We start from the raw sequence: 10396 nt of genomic DNA on the forward strand, positions 1-10396 counted from the left end.
TAAACACCTGTAAACCTAGCACTTAGATTCTACAACTGTCAATTCATCCATCCACCAACCTGGATTGTACCTTTTAAGTACTTTCTACTAGACTCTGCTTCCAGGATCATTCTCCATTTATTTGTTCATTAATCCAGAGAATGAATGGGGAAACACAAATAGCCAAATATTTGAGTACCTGCCATATGCTTAGGACATAATGGAGGGAATATAAGATAGCATTTATGTCTTGAAGAAATTCACCACCTAGTTGAGAAAGGTAATATGTAACAAACAACTTGTGAGCACATAAACTAGAATAGTAGTACAAGGATGTGCTTCCTGGTTTAATACAGAATTATGAATTATTGATAAAATATTGTAAAGTTTTAGCATGTGTCACAAATTCAGTTTTAACCTCCATATGATAGATGTATATGCCTGTATAGAGATTATGATCTTTGTGTCATCAACCAATTCAGTCTCTTAAACTCTGTGTTTCCTACTTTCCTTGTTTTCTTTATGTCCAAAACTTCCCTCTAGCACATGATACAAAAGTCAAAAAGGGGTATACAATGAGAAGATACCTTCCTACCTCAGTCCCCCAACTACCAGTTACCCTCTTTAGAAACAGCTACCATCAGACTGGTTTCATTCATTCTAGAGCTACTTAATGTATATAAAAAGCATGTCCTATGTATGTATATACATATAAATTAAAATATATATGGTAGCCTACTATACACACTGTTTTGAATGTGCTGTTCTGATTAGTGTTGTCTTTTCTAACTCTTGAGTACTTTCACTCTGGACTTCTTGGGACCAGTGTGCATTATGTTTTCTATTTTCCCTACATACTGGCTGTACTCCTATATTCATACTCAGATCAAAAACACTTGTTTCCCACTTGTAAAAGGAAGAACTTGGGACAACAATGTCCTCACCACATTTACCTTCAGTAACTCTTAAAAAATTCCACCTAGAAGCTGGAGGACAAGAGCTGCCTTAAGTCATTTTAGAAGCTATATTGGGTGGATGCAATTACAGGGAAGGGAGATCTGCAAGATAAAGCAGTCTGCATTTGAAAGAGCAGTGCATCCCCTGGCTGACCTAGCAAGTGAATGAACACTCCAACTGCAGTCTCAACAGCATGATATGTTTTTAACAGACTTAAGCCCATATTCATTTTTGTTTTGCTTCACGATGAGTCACATGCTGATTCCAAATAAAAGCAAGCAATTCCCTGATTTATAATTAAGTCACCCATTAAATCTTAATTGCTTCTTGGACCTCAGAATTACTGGGTCTTGTTCATCTTCCTTGAATCCCTTAAATCAAAAATGAAAGAAATGGTTAAGTTCAGTTTTTATTAATAATCTTGGAACAAATACATGAACAATTCCTTAGAGTTATAAACCATTTTACAATTTTCAAAGAACTTTCACATACACCAATTAAACCCTCACAACATCCCTGTGAGGTAGGCAGGGTCGGTGTTCTTCTACTACAGGAATAATAATTCCTATTATTCTAGTTCAGTATACTAGCCTAGAGAACTAGGCTCAGAGGTGAAGTAAGGTCATATAGTTGGTAAATGATGGAGCCAGGACTAGACCCTAGGCCTTCTGACATGCTGCCTCCCTGAGAACATTCAAGTAATGATATCCTATGCTATATAATGAACATTTCTCTCCTATGATGTTGATCAGATCTGTTTTTATAAATTTGATATCACCTTTTTCCTAATATCCAAAAACACGCAGACTGTGATGAGACATGTCTTCTCAGTTACTGGAATATTTCTCTTCAATTTATCTAGAGCACCATCCTAACATGAAACTTTCTTGTGTTTGAAGTTTTGAGGATCCTTGGCTACAAGTTCTAAATTATGATATGATATGAAAATTTATTTTAGAAAATTCTGCAAAAGTATTCCAATGTTGAATATGTCAAACTTAAAAACAACAAACCTATTTAATATTTTTGAAAGCTTTGCAATCTTTCCCACTAAGAGGTTTAAATGTGTATAAATGGAAAATAAGAGAAAAGTGTTCAGCAACATTACAACATTACTGGGAAACCTACTGGTACACCTAAGTGCCAGTCACATTACACTGATTTGCTTTTATTGTTGGCCTTCTAGAGGAAGGAAAACCATTAGAGAATTTTCAGGTTTGATCCCATCTCATATATGATAACCTCAGCAACAAGCTAGAAAAATGAATTATACCAATAGAAGGGTTCAAGCAGTAGTAATTATAGCATATATTTTTATGTGATAAAAAATTTATCACATATTTTTATGTGATAAAAAGGAAGAAAACTTCCTCTTCAGTGGTTTTTGCCTAAGTCCAGTGTAAATATACTTCTCAACGCAGATTTTAAAGCTACAGCATCTTCTATGTTAAATTTAGAAATGTGAAATATGGTGGAGTTATCAACTTGGAATATAAGATCGAAATTGTGGCTGACCCCAAAACTACCTGTTAAAAGCAGAATAAAGCTCAAGGAGCATAAAAGGAAAGGTGTAAAACTCAACCATTCTGGTATGGAGAGTAAAACAGCAAGGCAAACCTTCGGGTTAAAGTGAACCACAGAATATCAGGCATGTAAAAGCAGGTCTTAAAAATAGGAAAATGACACTGAACTGTATTATCAGGAACTACACTTTTAAAATTCCAGTTTTGGCCTTCTAAGAGCACTGGGAGAAACTTAACCCTATGGGGAAGAGGCAGTACAGAAAATGAATGGGATCTAGAAACGGGGTTGAGGTGGGAGGTTAGAGAACAACAAGAAACAAATACACTTAAAATGGATTTAGAATCCCTTTAAATCCATCTTTTCCAAAAAAATGCTTCCTAAATTTAGAGATTTGGTTAAAAAAAGTTGGTGAAAACCAAAGTTGTGACTATTTTACCTTGAAAAGAAAGTAGTATTTAAATGTAGATAGAAATGATGCTGTTAAAGATTAGTCTACTGATCAGGCTGTAGCAATTGAAACTTAAGTGCTGCTGTCAGTGAAACATGGCAGAAAACTGCTTCCAAATAAAAAACTGTCATGATAGAATTTAACATTAATGAATTAATGTATTAAGAAACAAATACTTTTTTACTTGGAGCCTAATGAAAAAACACTGGTATGCTTAAGACATCTAACAGTTTAAGCCAATGTGAAAAATACTGCAGCTACATTTAAGTTTTCTAAGATAAAACTTGAGAAGATAAAGAATATTCTAGTTCAGTATACTGGGCTCCAAACCAACTACACGTTTGAAATACATCTTGATTGTATTCCTTACATAGTATCATTGTCATCATCTTCTTCATGTTTTCTCTTCAATGGGTTTGATTCGTTGGCCGTGTTCTGTGATGAAACCATGTTGGTGGTAATAAGAATATTTTTGGGCCCAATTATTGAAGGATTAATCAGAACATTTTGAACTGCAGTCGTTGCAGGAACTATAAACAGGAGAAAATACCTTCAAACTGAATTACCCCAAATCAGAAACATGGTAAAAAGTATTCAACAAATCTAAATTATAATTCTAACAACAATTTTAATAGCATGAATAGCAACTACATCATAGAAGAAACTAGGGTATTTATACTGCATTAGGAGTTGAATAAAATTTTTTAATACTTTACAGTATTTAAACTAGTATCTAGTACAACATTAAAGTTCTTTTTTTTTTTAAACTTAACTACCTAAAATTTTAGTTAATACTTAGCCATGGGAAGCAGTGTGCTGGATTCATCATGGAACATATTAAAGGCACATGTTCAAGGTCAGGAATCACATTCCCATTATAAGCCAGTATTTTATATAAGTAGTTCACTATGTACATTTAGGTTTCAGAAGATGTTCAATTGAAATATATTCAGTAATAAATTAGGCTATAACAGAATTCTACTTATATATTATTCCAACTTTATATGTATCCTTCCATAAAGTGAGTAAAAGTACAATTTTTATTTGTTGTACACTAAGTTATATTATTTTTTTGAGCTTTAACCCTAAGTGCTTTTCCCTGAAGATGCCTTAGATTTGTGGACCCTAACTTATTTTAGTTGTGTTCTTTGAGAATCTGATGATCATGCTGAATACTCTCCATTTCCAAAACATTACATATTTGTAAAATTTCATACAATTTTAGTGGGGTCATAGACCCTTCTGAAGAACACTAATTTGCAGCATTACTGCCACCTTCCTGGTATATTAAAACAACTTAACTCTTGCTATAAGAATACAAATTATTCTATAATCACAAATTATTCACAAATTTTAAGATTCAGAAAAAATAAAAGAACCACTTTCAATGCCACCCTCCCCATCATGTTACCTGGTTTGACAGGTGTGGACTGAGAAGGTGGAATCTGCACTGTAAATCTTTGGCTTGTCACTGACACTGGAGGTGCAACTTTACTTGGGACAGAAGCTGTTTGTGGGGTTGCTGTAGTTGTAATTAACAGACCATGTTAGTTAGGTGACTTCATTACACAGGTTCATATTCTGCACTCCTTAGCTTATAAGAAACTACCTTCAAAGCACAAGGAACTAATGAATGGTGAGAAAAAAATCAGAAATAAGCAAAGTACAAACTCAACGGTTTAAATGCTAAAAGTTCAGGACAGTATAGTAGTAAAGAATGTAGGCTCTGGAGCCTACCTACTTGAGTTTGAATTCAGGCTTTATCACCTACTAGATGAGTGTCCTTGGGCAAGTTATTTAATCTTTTAATACTTTAGTTTTCTCACCTGTCAAATGGAGTTAACTATCACATAAGATTCTTGTGAAAGTTAAAATAATCCATGTATAGCTCTTTAAACCACCTGGCACTGAATTTTAGCTACGTGAGGTTGTGAAACTGAGTGTCCAAATAAACCAGCAGAATAAAGACCCAAGTTTTCTATTAATTACCTTAGGTGGCACTTTTAATCTGTCACTTACTGAGAATTAGAAGATATCTACTATGCCTATGAAGGTAAATCAACATGCATCTAACAAAAGCCTATCAAATACACCTCTTAGGGTCCCCAGGTGGGTACAAAAGTCATATTCCTATTCTGTATCCAAGTACTTTTTTTAAACAGAAAGGGATTGTGGAGATAACCTAGTCCAAACCCCCCTCACCTCTACCAGTTATTCCAAGGTACAACTCAAATACCACCCTATTTTATAAAATTTCCTTGATTTGCTCAGAAGTCAATGCCTGACTCTGAAATTGCCTTGTCATAGGAACCTTTATTAGTATCTTCTCCTGTTCACTAAATTACAAGCTTGGCTAACACTTTTTATCCTTAAGAACATATGGTCTTTGTGCCTTACTCCTAATAGGCACTCAACAATTTTTGTTTAATGAATAAATTTTGCAAGACTCAAAGATGTATACTGACATCATAGCTCTCTTAAAAAATACATTTATGGAAACATGTGTGTTCCTAGTTTTTCCTTTGGGGATGCAGGTTTTCCATACATCCCTTTCTCCTGGAACCAGCAGTCTGCCCAGGGAAGAGTTGCTGAAAAAACTACAACTACCCTCTCCAGAAACAAAGGAGAAGAAAGCCTAAATGGGGGAAGAAAGCCTAAATAGGGGAAGAAAGCCTAAATAGGGGAAGAGAGTTCAAAGGTACTCAGGAATCTGGCTCTAATGCTTTCTCTCCCAAACTGAGAAGGTGAGGCCTTACTCTAAGGTATCTTCATTCCTAGGCAAGTTTTCTGTTGTATTAAGGATCAGTTCAAAGAATTTGGTGAAGCTTAATGAAACAGTATGTGTTTTATTTTGTCAAGAAATTCACAATAGGTAGATGTTTTCTTGGCCATTACCATAACGATTTAACATTTAAGGAAGTATGGAGTTTAGGTTTTAAAATTGAACAGAGTAGATGCTTAGATCTTGGATACTTTATAGAATTCCATGTTTTCAAAGTTCAAAACTTGTATTTTAATACTAGATTTTAGCAGTTCCCTCATTTTAGATTTTAAAAATCTCTAAAACATGTATAATAAGTGTCTAAAAATCACAACTGATAACTAAAATTGGTTAACTTGCCAACACGTGCAGTGGATTACCACAGCCCAGAGTTTTTAAAAAATTGGTATTCACTAAAGTAATATGAATCCACAGATACACAGTATATGACCTAAAAGTTACACAAATTATATATGCGAATTTCTGCCCACAAAGGTCACATGCAGGTAACTGGAAGTGTACAACTAATACTATACCCGGTTGATTTTAAAATGTTTAAATGAGAATATGAAGAGATTGTCTACACACTGCATAAATCAAATGCTGCTTACATTAGAGCTATATGACATCTATAGGACTCAAGTTATAAAACATAAGAGCCAAGAAATCAGTACTGGTCAAAGAGGATTATTTCTGAAAATACTTTGATTATGAAAGAAATCCAGCAGGAATGTAGGACCAAAAAAAAAATCAGGAACTCTAAATCTATTTATGTTTCCCTTATTACCTAAGCAACAACATTAAAAAGAAACCTAACGGTTTCTAAATACCATTCTCCACCAAAAGGAACTAGGGCTCTGGAGAAATGGCTGGTTGTAGAACTAGAGTAAGGGAAAATATAAGATGAGCTTAGATCATCTTGTGCCAAAAAGCAATAAAGGCTCAAAGAATGATGGGGACCTGTCACGACACAGGAGACACCTTGAATGGACAACACAGGACAATCAGTACTACTTCTGAAAAGATTAGTATTAAAAACAATTGAGTTTTTCTTTGATATGCTTTTTGTACACTTTAAAATTGTTTGGGTTGCATTCTCTTGCCAGTTTACTCTGAAAGTTCTTTAATTTCTGAAAATAAGTAGGCTACTGCCATGAGTTGTGTTTGGCAACTTGATTTGTATAGAAGGCAGAGAACACAGCTTAAACTGTTTTTGGTATCCCAGTTTATTCCAACAACGCTGGGTAATGTCCAATTCTATACTCATTTGGGATCAGATATTCCTTGTGGCTTTCTCATTTTGAAATCTGATAAGATATATGTTTATAGTTTTACTAGAGGATAAGTAAATGTATCAATGGCAATACACATTTGGGAATTTCTGACTCAGCTTTTGACTTGGATTATAATTTAAAATTAAGTGCCAAGGAACTTCTTTACCAGTCAGAAAAACCATTTCCCTCTCTCACTTACCTATAGTAGGAGTGGAAGGTCTGCTACTAACAGCACCAACACTTAACCGTGGAACTAGTCTTCCTTGGTTAGGTCCCTAGGGGATTTCAAAAACAAGTTAATTTTAATGTTGTTTAGATCTGACCCCTAAACTTACCAAGAATGAAATTAGGATTGCTGATGTGACTTATTAATGGATAAACCTATGGCAAGAATGTCGTTTTTGTTTCATCAGTGTTCTAAATCCAACATTGAAACTAGTCTTCACAAACATATATATAATATAAATATAATGCATATGCATATGGACATGGATATGAACATACACATAGAAAATTCTATATAGTGTTTAAGGTAGAGTCTTATTTGGGGGATAACAACTAACATCCTTATGACTTTTAATCTTAACTAGTCAATACCTTAACCTAAAAAGAAAGAAACTCTCTTCCAGCAGAATTTCAGACAACAAAGGCAGCTAGCTGAATGTGGGGAGAACCTTCTCAGTGGTGGGAGAGCCTTAGGTCATATTTCAGAAAATAAGTCCAATTCCTTATGGTATATCATTTACTCTGTTATCAGGTGTCACAAAAAACTGATAAACAGTGGAAATATTTGGAGGCATGAGACCTGGGAATAAGTCCCAGCTTTGCTACTAACTCCACAGATGGATTGAGGCTCAGTTTCCTGTTGTGAAAATTAAGTGTTGGGTTAGATGAACATTAAAGTTCTTTTTAGCTCTAAAAATTTTGTATTTTAATGTAGTAGTTAATTGCAGACATGGTATTTTCAACGCTATAAATTTTAAAAATCCTAGTAAATTATCTTAGTCTTTATTCTACTAATCTATCTATAGGAATGTGCTTTTTACAAATTGCCCTAACACATCTCATCTTTTTAAAAAACTAATTTGACTAAAAATTCTTACCTTTTTAATTAAGGACTTCAGCCTATAGTTTGGAGCTGTTAAGCAGTATCTGTCGGGTGGCAGTCTGGGTCCTGCATATGGCTTAATCAGTGGTAAAGGGGTTTGATTTTTCTGCCTTGCAATATCCAGTAAAAACTAAAAAAAAATCCTTATTAGAACTACAATTTAAAAATTTTTAAGTAAAATGAACTTCAAATAACTTTGCTCACATCTCTTGGAGGAGGAGAAGTAAAAGACTGATCAGCCCGACACTGGATTGCCAGTCTCACATCATCTGCATCAACATTAGGTTTCTTAGCATGGCTTGAATAAATTTTCGCATCATCCAGAATTGTAGTCACATATCCTTTAAGAACAAAACATTATTTTCTTAAACCTATGAAAACAGCCTAATATTTATGGCCATTTTTCTTAATGGAAGGTTCTACCAGTAGAAAATTTATGAATTTTGGTTCTAATATCTAATTGATCTACATGATCAACTAAAAATTTTTTTATTAAGCTTATTTGAGAGAGACAGCGAGGTGAGCAGGGGAGGGCAGAGAGAGGGAGACAGATAATCCCAAGCAGACTCTGTGCTGTCACAGCAGAGTCCAACAAGGGGCTCAATCTCTCAAACCAGGAGGGAGATCATGACCTGAACTAAGATCAAGAGTCAGAAGCTTAATGACTGAATTACCCAGGCTCCCCTCTATATGATCAATTTTAAATAGATATCACAGTATAAATACTACTGTCCCCTAGCTTGAGCTCCTTTTTTCTGCTTTAGCCAAGTTCTATGATATTTATTAACTGTTAAAGCAATTTAGTTGAAAATGTTCTTACAATAAAACAATCTTTTCAGATTCACAAGTTAGGCAAATTTTTGGTGTTTTGTTAACTTACGGAAAGCAAATTCCAACATTTGATTTATAACCCTTGGTTCATACTCCGTAATTCCCATATCCTTCAGGATTTGTGCCATCACCTGTAGATTCGAATAAAAACGTCAGATGTATGATGTAGGCACTAGAAATCAAGACTGGGCCGAAGGTAGTATTTGTATTTATGATAGATACAAGGTCCCCCTTTCTCTGGGCTCCAAACTTGTACTCCTATCCTTTTCTTCTCAAGTGTGTATCAGAATCACGCCCAAACCCGTTGTAACCTCTGCTGAAAACTTTTTTTTTTTTTTGGCGGGGGTGGGGGCTGGGGCAAAGAGAAGAAAAAGGCCCGGGTTGCCTTTCACCCCGGGAAAGGCAGGGGTGGCTACAGCTGGTTGTCATTTTCTTCTGTGACGATGGGGGAAGAACGCTGGACGCGAGAATCCCGGCTGGCCAACCTGGCGAGACCACAAAGAGTCTGGGGCCCAAGGCCCAGTAGACAAAGCCGGGTGGTTGGACTGCGCACTTCGGCGGGCCGCAAGCCTCCCTCTAGCGGGGCCGCGGGGGTTGCGGGAGAAGCGCCCCAAGGTCCAGACGGGCAGCCCCTTATCCCACTCCTGGCCGCCCCGGCTGGGCTGAAGCCGCACGCGAGCCCAGCCTCAGGCCCTCCGCCGGGGCCTGCCTCCCTAGACGCTGGCCGCGCGGAGCTTCATGCCCCGCCTCTCATCCTTTGCACTTACCAAGGCATCTCTCGGAGCGTTCTTGGGAGGCGCCATCTTGCTCGACTCCATGTTATCCTGCCGCCTGTCATCCGAGGAGAGAGGGCTGATCGCAGGCTCCTCGCTCAGACTCCACCCCTGCGGGGTGCGGAAGGCGGGGTTACAACTCCGGCCCAGCAGGCTGCGGCTTTTCTACTGCTACTCCAGGCGGTGGAGGCTGAGGGCAGCTGGGCTAGCGGAGCCGGCAGGCCGCGGAGGATTGGCAGAGACGAGTAAGCCTTCCCCGGGGAACCCTCGGCCAACGCTTAGAAGAACCAAGAAGCTCGTCTTTCTAGAGCTGTTCTCCGGTAAAATGTACCAAACGGGTAACCCTTGTCTTTGCTGGGACCCTTCTTCACACTTTCCCTGCTGCCACTCTGGCCCTTCCATCTCCCTGTAATGCCTGCACAGGCCCTGCCTCCACGTGCCCTTGTGGTAGGGTTGCCTGTGTAAATAACACCCAATTAAAATTTCAGATCAACAACAAATACGTTTTCAGCCAAAGTATATCCCAAACACTACATAGGCTATATTTATGTAAAAAATTATTTGTGGTTGATCTCACATTTAAATTTAGCTCGGCGTTCTGTATTTTCATTTGTTAAATCTGGCAACAGCAGGCCTTTGGCCAACTCTCGTCAAGCTCAACGCCTTGTCATCCTCACCCATTTCATACTGATGAAAAGCTAAAGCCTTTGTGGGCCTGCAAGATTCCCCACCCTGCTGAGC

At 37.2% G+C, this 10396-nt stretch overlaps 1 protein-coding gene across 1 annotated transcript; it reads right to left on the reverse strand.

Moving 5' to 3' along the window:
- Positions 1-1332: 1332 nt before the first annotated feature.
- On the reverse strand, positions 1333-10065 carry TAF9B (TATA-box binding protein associated factor 9b). The gene is made up of 7 exons (XM_027053731.2): positions 9650-10065; positions 8932-9013; positions 8256-8392; positions 8047-8181; positions 7143-7218; positions 4320-4430; positions 1333-3438 (listed from the first exon to the last, which is right to left on the reverse strand). The coding sequence occupies exons 1-7, from the start codon at positions 9698-9700 to the stop codon at positions 3275-3277; spliced, it is 756 nt and encodes a 251-aa protein (XP_026909532.1). The 5' UTR covers positions 9701-10065; the 3' UTR covers positions 1333-3274.
- Positions 10066-10396: the final 331 nt, after the last annotated feature.

The sequence above is a fragment of the Acinonyx jubatus genome, chromosome X, assembly GCF_027475565.1.
Source record: "Acinonyx jubatus isolate Ajub_Pintada_27869175 chromosome X, VMU_Ajub_asm_v1.0, whole genome shotgun sequence".
Classification (NCBI taxonomy): Eukaryota; Metazoa; Chordata; class Mammalia; order Carnivora; family Felidae; genus Acinonyx; species Acinonyx jubatus.